The sequence below is a fragment of the Plodia interpunctella genome, chromosome 18, assembly GCF_027563975.2.
Source record: "Plodia interpunctella isolate USDA-ARS_2022_Savannah chromosome 18, ilPloInte3.2, whole genome shotgun sequence".
Classification (NCBI taxonomy): Eukaryota; Metazoa; Arthropoda; class Insecta; order Lepidoptera; family Pyralidae; genus Plodia; species Plodia interpunctella.
The window spans coordinates 6,887,565-6,900,901 of NC_071311.1; the positions used below are offsets into that span (position 1 = coordinate 6,887,565).

General features: G+C 39.4%; 3 protein-coding genes across 3 annotated transcripts in view; 1 reads left to right on the forward strand and 2 right to left on the reverse strand.

Moving 5' to 3' along the window:
* Positions 1 to 13,337, forward strand: part of Rich (RIC1 homolog) — a 34,111-nt gene that overhangs the window by 16,892 nt on the left and 3,882 nt on the right. The window contains exons 15-25 of the mRNA XM_053758399.1: positions 6,216 to 6,459; positions 6,813 to 6,922; positions 7,354 to 7,581; positions 7,901 to 8,044; positions 8,587 to 8,701; positions 9,020 to 9,144; positions 9,943 to 10,100; positions 10,613 to 10,890; positions 11,491 to 11,587; positions 12,423 to 12,578; positions 13,125 to 13,313. Of these exons, the coding sequence (XP_053614374.1) occupies positions 6,216 to 6,459; positions 6,813 to 6,922; positions 7,354 to 7,581; positions 7,901 to 8,044; positions 8,587 to 8,701; positions 9,020 to 9,144; positions 9,943 to 10,100; positions 10,613 to 10,890; positions 11,491 to 11,587; positions 12,423 to 12,578; positions 13,125 to 13,313 (1,844 nt within the window). The remainder of the gene's footprint in view (positions 1 to 6,215; positions 6,460 to 6,812; positions 6,923 to 7,353; positions 7,582 to 7,900; positions 8,045 to 8,586; positions 8,702 to 9,019; positions 9,145 to 9,942; positions 10,101 to 10,612; positions 10,891 to 11,490; positions 11,588 to 12,422; positions 12,579 to 13,124; positions 13,314 to 13,337) is intronic.
* LOC128677504 (cuticle protein 21-like) lies at positions 1,099 to 2,871 on the reverse strand. The gene is made up of 3 exons (XM_053758402.1): positions 2,778 to 2,871; positions 2,272 to 2,322; positions 1,099 to 1,810 (listed from the first exon to the last, which is right to left on the reverse strand). The coding sequence occupies exons 1-3, from the start codon at positions 2,793 to 2,795 to the stop codon at positions 1,286 to 1,288; spliced, it is 594 nt and encodes a 197-aa protein (XP_053614377.1). The 5' UTR covers positions 2,796 to 2,871; the 3' UTR covers positions 1,099 to 1,285.
* On the reverse strand, positions 3,467 to 4,955 carry LOC128677502 (uncharacterized). The gene is made up of 4 exons (XM_053758400.1): positions 4,859 to 4,955; positions 4,676 to 4,786; positions 4,510 to 4,606; positions 3,467 to 4,405 (listed from the first exon to the last, which is right to left on the reverse strand). Exons 1-4 carry the CDS (start codon positions 4,871 to 4,873, stop codon positions 3,666 to 3,668), a joined length of 963 nt encoding a protein of 320 aa, XP_053614375.1. The 5' UTR covers positions 4,874 to 4,955; the 3' UTR covers positions 3,467 to 3,665.

Below are 13,337 nucleotides of genomic sequence, written 5' to 3' on the forward strand. Positions count from 1 at the left end.
GCTTTGAGAAATATTATATATTTAAAATTTACGTGAATGACTGTGAAAGTCTAATTGCAGAACAATTGCTTTGACTCTCGTCTAAAGCACGATTCCTATCCTCGAACTTTTTTGGGAAAACTAGTAAATGTTGGGCGTCAACTATAAACATGAAATCCTAATAGGCAGCAGTTTTAGTGTACCATAACTTAGTCAAAGCAGATATATACGCAATCATTCAATAATATATTCGCCATTAACAAAGGATAATCTACGTTTCTAAACTAGATTTAGAACTCATAATCGAGCAAGTTCATAAAGATATTATGTAAATGTCACGACCGAAACTAGGTAGCTAGATATTCAAGTTGATCTAACTAAACGTTTATGTTACGTGACGTTATTAACACTGTCATTTATCGTAAGATATATTTCTGAAGATATTAATCTAACTGAAAACTAAGGGCATTTTAATTTTTTACATTCATATTGTTATCTGTTGCTCTATATTAGGGAGGACACAAAAAGGGCTGGCTCCGGGGGCTAAATAAATGTATGGGAGATAGTAGTCTGTAGTTAATTTGTGACTACCTTGTATATGCATTTACTATCTCCAAATTTTACTTATGGAAGTAAAATTTTCTTTTAAATTGAAATGAATGAAGTTTTATTGTGAAAGAAACCCAAGTTTCTTTCACAATAAAATTTCATTTCAAAATTTCACTTCGTTTACACTCATCATATTACTCCAATCATGTCCATTGTCCATACCGAGCCAACAACGAGCCTACGAATGTCTTCCTGTATCTTTTTAGCTGACAGTATAGCCGATTGCTGATTCATTAATTCATTAATATATGAAGGGATCAGTGGGGCTCGCATGAACATGTGCGATAACGTAATTGTATCGAAAACGTCAAAATTTATGGAAAATTAAAAGTTCACTAAATACATATCATAGAGGCGTTGTTCATTTTCCATCCACCGTCGACAAAAAATTATACATTTTTGTCGACGGCGGCTATACGATTACGTACTTGCAAAGAATTCGTACTAGAAACTAGTACGTTGACGTCTGACCACAGTCTGATTCTTGTTGTGGTAGTAAATAAGTTTCATTAGGGTATAAATATTTTATTTACAGTTAAATACAATTTATATACATCGTCTATATACACCTCAGAAGCTTAGTAGACTGACCTAGTTTGTAGATTTTATCAGGTGATAACAGGTATATAAAACATACGTACCACCTAATTATTGATTGAATACTCTCCTATATTGAAGAAACAAGACCCATTAACTCTCAGTGTTTCTTTCTGAATACCAATTTGGTCCCCGGAGTCAAAGGTATGGGACCAGTCACCCATTTGTATAGTTTTCCTTTCACCCATTTTTTACTGAACACAGTCGCATGGCCCGTGATTGGCGCCCAGCCGCCGAACGAGTGTGTTATTGGATCCCACGGTAGGCTGTACGGTCCGAGGATGGTTGAAGTAGAATGCGGGAGGAGTGGAGCACCACCGAAGCCGTAGTTCAGGGGCGCTATTAAAGGTACAACGTGTGGAACATCAATCAATGGCACTTTGTGTAGGAGGGGGATTTTCGGTAAGATCGGGAGCGGGTGGAGGTTAGGTCCAGTCTTCTTGACTATGGCGTTGAACCCGCTGAGGCCGTCGGCTGTGTAGTCGACCACTCGGACGCCTCCGTCAGGCTCGAGCAGCGAGTAGGAGCCTTTGACGGCGTCCCCGTTGCGGACTTCCCACTGCGCCTTCTTGTCCCTCGTGTGTGGATCGTTTACTGCATAGTTGAATGCATATCGTGAGGTGTCCTGGAATTGCAAAAACAAAGTATATAATGGCATATTCATATGCTGCATCGGCTGCCACCGTCTTATATCTGATAACGTTGCATTCGTAAACGTGGGCAGTCAGTATTATATGAAAATTTTATCTTTCCCGTGATAAAAATCTCGGTCAGATACATTCTTGATACTCAAATTAAAAGCTCTGTTTCACACATAAAACCATAACTATATCCCACGAGTTTGTTTGAAAGTTTATATATTTTAAGATATCCAGTATAAGTATTCATTGCAAAATAGTTTATGATTTATTTTATAATAAAAATATATATAGTTAGATCTGGTTTGTGATTTTTAATTGTAGCTCATGTAATTGACCGTAATGCTCCAGCTGCGTCAAAGTTAATAACAATGTTTGGAAAGTTGTCGAACCGATTAACTTAGCAAGACTGAGCGAAATATAGGCAATAAATAAGTGATGTACTTACTACTGGTGAACTCGTTACCGCCTGTGCCGCAATCGTCAGTAGACATGCGATCTGAAACATATTTACATCATCTGTTTATTTACAATACACTCATGTTTTGTGTTTGCTTTTTTTGCTATATTTTTTTATTCAATTATTTGTTGCCAGATTTTGGTTATATTTCTCTTGACATTTTATTTAACAGGATTATTTTTTAATTGGTTTTAATTGATCGTCTTTTTTCTTGTCATTGGTGTAGTATAAGTACGGTTTACCTAATGTACTATAACTAGATTTTTGTTTGTGTGTAATATCATATCTTCCATCTAATCTATACAGCGGACTCTGGGCTTCGACGCTCAATAGGCTGGAAAGAAACCGGGAACACGCTCAGATGAGAGAAAATCTATACACGTATGTAAAGAAAATTAATTTCAAATAACAAAAATTGCGGGGTATAATTTGTCATGGATAATTTAAGACAGGAAGGGCAATGTTGACATTTGGAAAGAAAACAATGAAATTACCATAAGCAGCGAATTCATGTCGGTAGGTTCGGCTGTCGCAATGCGTAATGTTGGATAATGGGTAAAAATCGCTTTTATACCCACACCCCGCGCGGTGGACTGTGCAATGTTTGCTGGTTTTTTCACGAACCCTCGTCATACCTATACTGGTTTGAGTGTAACATCATTCATGTGTTACTTCACGTAGAATCCTTCTTGATAGAGGAAAATAGTCGTTCATTATGAGAAATTCCCATTATTAACTATATATATATAGGATATAGGTTGAAATTCAGATTTTTTGTGTAAATCTGATATCATTATACATTTTTTTTTTAAAGACGATTTATCGCTACAAATGGTCGGTTCATCGTAATCAAAGAGCATTTGGTTCATTTTCGTAAACCAAAAATGTAGGTTATTCTAGACCTTATCTTCATATAGACATTAAATTAAGTTTTGTTATAATCGTTTTCTAATTTTTTGCAAATGGTGTGCAAGTTTATAAGTTTTGCTGTCTACGATTTCTGTGTGTTTTCCTGTTTTTGATATCTTGTATCATCGTCTTCTATTTATTTCCTGAAATCGCCAGTTTGATGATCTAACGAATATGTTTTCACTTTTCACATTAATTTCCAAACTGATTTATGTCATTTGAATCATTGATTTAATTTATTTATTTGGGAGTTAGTCTTCAATAAAACGAGATATAAATCACCACATAGTGGCGTATGCTATATTTGTGCTATCTTCAACATAATGAGTATTTACATAAATATTAAATACTTATCTTATAAGTAACCTTATCTTAGCAGGCAATAGCTAATTCAAGCGATAGAACATGGCATAGTAAATGGACGGCGGCCTTTGATTTACAGGGTTTTCGGTCCTCGACTCATGGCACATAAATCATTGCTTGTACCCCAGTCCCAAGTCCCAAGGTCCCAACGCTGGTACAAGAGGACCTTTGCCAACCAGTCCAAGGTCATTATACAGGGCAGCAGATGACAATATTGAGCCTTTGTCCAAACCTCCCAGACCGAGAGAATTATATCCTAGGAGTGGCGAAATTATGGGTCCTGGAGCGTTCAATATTGGGGCTGATTTGTAGACCGGTCCTCCTAAATATGGGTTTGATAGAACTGGGCCTGGCAGTATCGGTTCTTTGTAGATTGGAGCTGGCAATACAGGTTCTTTGTAGATTGGCACTGGCAATATATTTTCTTTGTAGATCGGAGCTGACAAGATTGGGGCAATAGGGGTTTTATAGATGGGGGCTGGTAATATAGGCGCTGATAATATAGGTGCTTTGACGATTGGCGCGATCGGCGCTGGTAGGATAGGTGCTACTGAAGCCCCGTGATTGATGATCGATGCGGTTGAAACTCCTCCTTTGTATATCCCAGGTCCAGTTATAAGTGGGGCATTTGCTAGTCCACCGTATTTCGAGATGGGGCCTACAGAGATGGGAGCTATAGCCCCGCTACTCAGCACAGGGATCGGGGCCTTGTATATAGGGGCCACGACTGGGGCCACCGGGTGCAAGTTTGGCCCGAGGCGTTTGACCACCGCGTTGAAACCTGATTTGTCGTCGGCATAGTATTCTACCACGCGCAGGCTGCCGTCCGGTTCCACCAATGAATATGCACCTGGAAATTAATCAAGCGGTTAATCTACATAAATAAACTTTTTTCAGGATATCATGTATCACTTATTAGGACCATTGATAGGTTTTTATTGTTCGGTACATTACCTTTAACGACGTCTCCGTCCCGTTTTTCCCATTGCGCTTTATTATCTCCTGTGTGGGGGTCTTTCACTGCGTATTCAAAGGCATATCGTGGATACGCCTGAAAAAAATATCATAGGTTAAAATTTTCCTGTAATCTTTTACATTACTTAACAAAATGATTACTCACATAATAATCTACTGAAGCGTGTTTTGGGGCGTAAACGAGGCCTGCGCCCAGACCTCCCAAACCCAAGTCATCAGCATTAACACGTGCCGAGAAGGCAAGGAGACACGAGATCTGCAATCGAAAATATGCATCACTAAACTTTTCACTGTATAGTTAAATTGATCCAAACAAATAAACACTAACCGCGAGGAATTTCATATCGACGGAGACGCACTAGACCAGTTTGGTGTCAAAAACGCACTGCCACGGAATTTGCGATCTAAGGTAATATATAGGCCATGTCCTGTCGAGGGCCGGATGTGGACCGTTTCGCGCGTGCAGTCTGTTATAACAATCACCAGGGGTTGCATCAGGCTTCCTCATTTTCATGCAGCCTTCGATATGTGAAAACTGCACGCACTGAAACAAGGATATTTGCGTTGATTGCGTGGCCTAGATTTTAGTGTAATGTGATTGGATTCCAGCGTTGGATGAATGATTCATATAAATTACCTTTTCGATTGGTTATTAGAATTAGTTCAGGACATTAATCTTTATTACTAACATGTTTATAATAACGAAATATCGGCGATCAATAATCATAATGACAGTCGTGACAATAATATCATTACTGACATATATTAACAATAATGCTAAGAAAACGTCCTGAAGCGTGTCTGCGTTGACGCAATTTGCGAATCGGTGTGACGTTTTGCTCCAGTTGCGCCACCGGGCATTAGCCGGCGCGGGCGCAGAGTGCACGCGACCGCGATGTTGACCAATTAGATCTTGATTTATTGTATAACTTCGGCTATACGATAATCCTGAACTTGATGCTTGAATTGCGTTTATGTAATTTGCGGTCGAGCGAGAAAAACTAATTGAATTATGTATTGTTTACATTAATTTATAATTCAGTAACGTTAATTAGGGTTAGTTGATTTAGTCGTGCGAAACGGCTGGAGTCATTTATCAATATTTATTTATTATTTGTCTATGACATATTTGTGTTATGTGCGCTTTATATAGCTAAACATACAAAAAGCATGACAAACATTTGACGTAGATTTCCTACAAAATAAGAATATAAAATTTACCAATCAAGTTTAACTACTGTGGCGCAATTGCCACTACCCAATTGTTCATAAATTTTGTTTTAAAACTTGTAATTGGCTTATTGTTTTCAATTGTGTAATTTTGCTTTGAATGTAAAGTCCTAAGTATTCCGAAAAAATATATTAAATTAGGTGGCGTTGAGTGGGATTGTTGAGGACCCTTTTTTCACAAAAAATGCTCCAGTTGATTTCGCAAGAAATAGTAACAAACGTCAATTTTTACAAACTAAAAAAAGTGAAGCTTATGTTAGTCCTGAACGTTTCGCTTACCTCTGCGCCAAATTTCATCAAAACCGGCTCAATAGTGTTTGAGTTTATTCATTACAAACAAAAATACAAATCTTTTCTCTTTATAATATTAGTATGAAATTATGGACCGGTATGGATAAATATTTGTGTAATGATTTCCGATAGCAATATTAAATCACATCTTTATTTTCCACCAGGCTTACAGCTGTTTACCAGCGACAGTCTTAGCATCGTGCGTGGAAAGCGTCTGGTCATCAGGCAGTGGCACCCCATCCCAAACTCAACTCTCAAGGGCTCTCTGGCTATGGTGTGGGTCCCTAGGAGCCCGGGTGTGGTTACCACTGTTGCCGAGAGACGCGACCAGACATCCAGACACGTCGAGACATACCTTCATGGCGAAGAGAATCATGCTGCCCTTCCATCTCAATATCTACCCTCTAAGTGAGTTGGCTTCTGTTTATGTCAAAGTAGACTCAACTGTCACGAGTTATTGTGGGGTTTATTACGAGCCATGTGGTTATACCTTCATACCTTTTTAGTATTGCTTAATAAAAAAGACAGTAATGTTGCCTTTCCATCTGAAACTGAAAATTCATAATCATAAAATGTTTTGTCGATCGTGAGTAGTGCCGTGGTAAAATTAATGTAATATTGTAGCGGCGGTGGTTAAGTGGTTAAAACGCCCGCTTGTTATCGAAACGTACTGGGTTCGAACATTACTCGTACCACACGAGTTTGTACAGCAATCTGACTCATGTCATGTAGTTAATGATGATTTCTCTTATTTATTGCAGCAATTCTTTTTGACGATGCGATTTTACTGGGCGCTGAAAACGACACAACACTATACGCGTCTGATTCAAACTCAGTATTCTCGCTGCCATTCTGCGTCGTCAATAGAACAGTGAGCATTATAATCCCTTTTTTATTTTTTAGTGTTTGTATATTTCACCTGTCCTGTCTGTCTGTAATCTTGCAAGTCAAATTACACCTACTTTTGCTTATCCTACAGAGTTGAAATTTTTCACGTAGTTACGACTATGACTATCCACGATTATGATTTTTATTTATAGCAACAAGTTCTCTTTGACGACAATTAAAGTATGACGCAAAAATATATTTTTTTGAAAATAAAAATATTTTAATTTCGCAGAAAATATGGCATAATTTGGCTATTTGTATTTATGAATTCTGCTCGTACGTATTTTATTTATAATATAAATGTATTGGTATAGATGAATTTTAAAAGTTTTTCACGTTAGATCTCTGTTATTTATATCTATCGTGCAATAGACAAGATTTCCTTTTATTTGATATATTAATATATCCTTGCAGAGTCAAGTATACCTCCACCAGATTCTCCGCCAACTTCTCCGTCGCAACTTAGGCTACCACGCATGGGAGATCGCGCGGTCTTGCGCTCAGCTGCCTTACTTCCCCCACTCCCTGGAGCTGCTCCTCCATGAGGTGCTGGAGGAGGAGGCCACGAGCAAGGAGCCCATACCTGACGCTCAACTGCCCAGCGTCATCGAGTTCGTTCACGAGTTCCCGGTCTATTTGCAGGTTGATTTTAATTTTCATTTATTGTGTTTAGATGAAGAGACTGTAGATATATAATCCTCAACTCTCTTTGGTGATGCTGTTGTTGCCTATCAGTTGTTAAGGCATGTGCCCCTTAGTCACGACATCTACGGGAGGATTTGGAGTGGTCCTATTCTAGGGCGGGACCTCACGCCACAGGAGAAACAGCATATCATAAGTTTTCAAGCGCTCCTAGACCAACATAAAAGATATATTCAAAATGGACTTTGTCGAATTCATGTTTCTTAAAAAACATAATAAAGTCAGATTTATTTTTTAATTACATCTCTTGTCTTTCCAGACAGTAGTACAATGCGCAAGAAAGACAGAGATAGCGCTATGGGCGTACCTGTTCTCAGCAGCTGGGAAACCAAAAGAGCTCTTCCAAGAATGCTTACAGAGAAAGATGTTGGACACAGCTGCGTCTTATCTCATCATCTTGCAGGTAATCATACTATATATCCCTTCTCATGCTCGTAAAGTTTGACATAATGTTTTGATGTGAACCACCTAAAATTAGTTTTTAAGCTCTAGTACATTAAGTATAATCCTCGTCTATTAATTCCTTGTTTGAGAGGAAATTAAAACCTCATACAAAAGTATAATGTATGATGTATGATGTTAGCTCTTAGACTATTCTCATTAACAAAAAATTTATAAAAAACCCTGTAAATAGTTATGTAAGTATTGAAAAATCTATCGTTCATTATTTTCAGCGGAGAAAGGTACCACTTTTGACTTGAATTAGCTATTTTTACTCCTTGCTAACTTTTCCTTTTTTTATTTGTGTACCTATATTGGTATAGTAGCGTAGTTTAATGAAATATATACTATATCTTACACGCATAAACATCTGTAATAGTCATATATCTAATAATCTTTATATAGATCACTAGCTGCCCGTCCCAGCTTCTCTTCGCTCTTGATGTTGTGTTGATGAGAGAGAGAAAGGTGTAACGAAATGTATATGTTGTGTAAATATTCCAGAATCTGGAAAGTTCCGCCGTGAGCCGGCAGCTGGCGACGCAACTGCTGGACACGGCGCTGCAGCAGGAACGCTGGGACCTGGCCAGGGATCTGGTCAGGTTCCTCAGGGCTATAGGTACCTCTCTATACTTAATAATTTACAAGCTTTTATTGTATTTTGCGAGACCATTATCTTTTCCCTCCTGAAAAATGAATTTCGTGGAATCATGGCGATTTGCGAAATTAAATTATTTTATTATTTAGTGAATAAGGTATTATTTGGTTTTCCGTTCATAAAGAGGGCCAACCTTGGCGGATCCGCTTACCCCACTCGCCTGCCTCATCCCCGCATCTTATTTTTTATGATTTTAGACTGCTTTTTTTGTTTTTCTAACCTATGAACCCTGAAAACTTAACTCTTTTTTAGGTAGTCTTGTATAAAATAATTTTCCAGATCCGAACGACGTAGATTCACCGCGCAACTCAGTAAACGTACAGGCGAAGTATGGGCAGATCGTGCAGTCGCAGACCGTCACGCCGAATGCTGAAGATCTATCTGTTATACTCGGGACTATGCAGGTATTGTTTTAGCAAAGTTTAGAAGTATACTTCACCGACAAAAGCTTCATAGTTAAATTAAATGATGATACATAATATTTAATAACATTCACATTAGTTTTTTCTTATTGTTTGTTGCGGACAACATATTATATTCTATAAATATTATAAATGCGAAAATTTGTGACGATGTACATGTGTATGAATGGCTGTTACTCTTTCACGCAAAATCTACTGGACCGATTGTTATGAAAGTTAGTACACGGTTAGAATATAACCTGGAATAACACATACGGTTACTTTTAATCCCGAAATTCCCACGGGAGCGAAGCCCCGGGGCGCAATTAGTATGTTAATATAAATAAACTGTACCACTACACTGCAGTTCCACTGAAACTGAAGACTTTCCAAAGTTTTGAGTGAAGTATAACGTCGCCGATGTGAACACAGGCTACTGACTATGAAGATATTTGACGAGCTTTGTGGCCTAATGGTCATCTCGCCGAATTGCTATACTGGGGGCTTCGGGTTCGATACCCGGTCAGGTCAAGATGGAAAATGAACATTTTCAGATTGACCTGGGTCCTGGATGTTTATCTATATATTATTTTATTTATTTGTATCATTATACACAATAGAAGTATACACTAGAATTACCAGCACTCAGAGTACAGAGATCATCTGCGAACATAAAACATAGTATCGTTGAGTTTGTAACCCATAACCCAAGTCTCGAAATTACTTCGGTGCCAACTCAATCAAAACGCCAAATCGTGTGATTTGTCCATACAAATCATGATGTATTTATTACACCGTTAGCTATCGGGCGGACGCGGACGCAGCTTCAGCACCACAGTGTCGCCGCGCGAGCCGTCGCCGCCGCTGCCGGCCGCGCCCGCGCCCGCGCCCGCCGCCGCCCCCGCGCGCGCCACCGCCGCCGTCAAGAGGAAGAAGTCTGTGCCTGCGAGGTCCGACAGGTGGGATATTATTGTTTTTCTTTATTATCGTGTCGTACTCGGTTGTATACTCGGTTTTAGTATAATATTTTAATTAAATAGTTGTAGACATTTGTCTATTATATTAATAATGAAATTGTAATAATTTTTCTCTTTTAATTTAAATAAAAAGGATGAGAAAATTACAATGTCGTAAATGAAATCACGGTTAGGCCAAATTCTGAACATAAAACGAAATTAGCTTCGCCCCACCAAAAGGGCAGGGCGTAATCTCTTCCAAGCAATCATGGCTCACCACGTCCTACGCGTAAAAAAAAGATCGTGTGCAAACGTGCATACTGTTTAATTCACTCGTATGCGACTGTCTGTTATCGTGAAAGTCAGTTCAGATACCTTTAAAGTTAATAAAATGAGACACCCGTTTTAACAATATTATGTTTATTCTCTTGTATTATGGCAAATAAATATATTTTTTTCTTTCTCTTCCAGCCAACCTTCAGCAAACTGAAACACTAATTTCTAATTGTCCCCAGAGAATCGCTAAGCGGCACAGCGGAGGAATTCTTCATAGACATGATGATCCAACGTCACGCACGCGTGCTGCTATCAAGCGCTAGACTACTGGCCCTGGGTCGGCTTGCGGCGGCTCTGGACCTGCACCTGGTGGCCTGGCTGGCGGGGGAGAGGGAGCGGGCGGCGAGGGTGGACAACGCCGTGCTGTGTTTGAAGAGGCTACACGAGGACTTCAGCTGGCCCTACCCCGCGCTGCAGCCGGAGATGGCCAGCGATATTGTTAAGGCCGCGTCTATTGGTGAGTTGATTTGGTCTCCTTTACTACTTTACATGACTCGCGGCAAAGTAAATTAGTTTACATACGACGGCTATAAAATTGTATGTAACATTTGTTTGCTGCGTCTGAGTTAATGTGAAGTCTTTTTTTAAGATCTTTATCATGTTTTACGTGGTCCACATTTGGTCGACTAGCGATGTCTCAAAATGTTTTGTAACATTTTGTTGTCTCGATAAGATTTGCTATAACATTTCAAGGGACTCTAACACTTTGTATAAAACCCACACTAAAACAAGTCGGAAGATGCAACTTCAGATGATAAACATATAAATAAATATATTAGAACAAATCACACAGATTGAGCTAGCCCCAAAGTTAGTTCGAGACTTGTGTTAGGGGATACTAACTCAACGATATTATATGTTATAACAAATACATATATAAATAAACATCCAAGACCCGGGCCAATCAGAAAAAGATCATTTTCCATCATGACCCGACCGGGGATCGAATCCGAGACAGAGAGCAAGCACTTTACCACTGCGCCACCGAGGTCGTAAATAAAAAAATAAATAAATAAATTGATATACAATATATAAAATATGTGATAAATATCATCAGGTCCGTACACGCCCCCCGCGGAGGACAGCCTGTGCGGAGACAGCGGCTACATGAGTCTGCCGCTGTGCGCCGCGCCGCGGTCGCCGGGGCCCGTCAGGTAGCTTCAGGATATCCAACCTGGTTGGGTACTGTCGGCAAAACAACATTCACTTTATACTATATTCTCTATATAAATACTATTACTAGTATATATATATATAGACAATATATTATAGTGAATAATATATTATATATATTATAAAACGAAATAAATATTGTATAAATATTCTAAAATTTGTACAGCTTTTACACACAATATGCACAACTAATCGACCTTATATGATGTACCAAGGTTCATACAATCGAATTTTAATATAATAACTAAAACGCACTGACATCGAGGGGAAGGCCGAGCCGAGACAAATTAAGGTAAAAAATAATACCGATTCATGTTTTCCATATTTTGTGATAACCATGTCTGCGTTGTCAACGCTGGCGGCTGCCGGCAAGGCCGTCGAACAACTGTATGAATCTAATTAAACCATGCTTTTACAGTCACAACACACACAATAACACGACAACAACAATATTTTAACAAGGATGAAAGTTAAACACATGTTAAATACATTATCCGCCCAAAATGATCAATTTCAGACTACTGGCCATGACACTATAATGTCATTACCACAAAGTCAAAAGACAATTTTCCAACTTCAACTCTACTCAGTTACAGAATTCTGGATTTAAAATGGATAATGTGAATAAAGTCAAAATACAAATGTACATTTAATATTCTGATTATTTATGGCAATGTAGTATAATAAACAGCACCCCAACGTACTTTTTATTGGAGGCAATTGGAGTGACTTTTGCTGACAGATCAGAGCGAAGTAACTAGTTGTACATCTGAATTCTGTTAATCCTTACATCGTAGTAATGATAAATATCTCCAGTTCGGTGGGCGAGTGCAGCGTGGCGGAGGGCGGGGCGGTGTTGTGGGCGGCGGAGGCCAGCGACGCGGGGGAGGAGAGGCGGTACGCGGCGCTCATGGAGAAGCTGCACCACCATCAGGCGGAGAGGGGGTCCCATACTGCGCATGTGCAGCTTAGGTACGTTCGTGTATTTTAGAGTTAAATAACAGACAAATTATATAAATGTAGACCAGTATACGGCACAGGGACTGCCTTGTCATTGGTTTCATTATAAGGTCTTATTATTTACTAGCAGCCCGTCCCGGCGTCGCCCGGGTAAACCATGATAAATTATTATACATCTAAACGATCCAGGCATATAATAGGGACAGACAGCGGGAAGCGAATTAGTTTTATAATACTAGCTTTTGCCCATGCAACGGCAGCCATTATAAACATTGTACATCGGGAAATGACAGTGACAGATTCTAACGAGGGTTTATGTTAACGCCTAAGACTTGTTTGAGTGCTATAAGTACGCGAGTTGAGAATTGTATTTTCTTTCAATCCATATGTAATGCTTTATACTTATAATGCAATTGATCTGTTAATATCATCTCGGCAACTCTAAATATTATACAATTAAAATTACCTGTCAATATTTTGCTGTAACTTAACGGATACAACTCTTGCCTATAGAGATAATAAAAGATGAGCATAAAGAATATCGTACATGTCCAATAGATACTTCCTGCAGTTGATGACGGAAGCGAGCTGCGTGGAGTGGGCGCTGGTGGTGGCGGTGGCGCTGCGCGACGCGCTGGCCGTGCTGCGCACCGCCAACGCTGCGCGCGCGCACGACGTCAGTCTGCGCGCCGTGCGCAGGCTGCGTGCGGCGTTGGCGGCGCTTGTGGCCTGGACTGATGCTGACTGGTCAGTCTACTGTCCCTTTGTCGC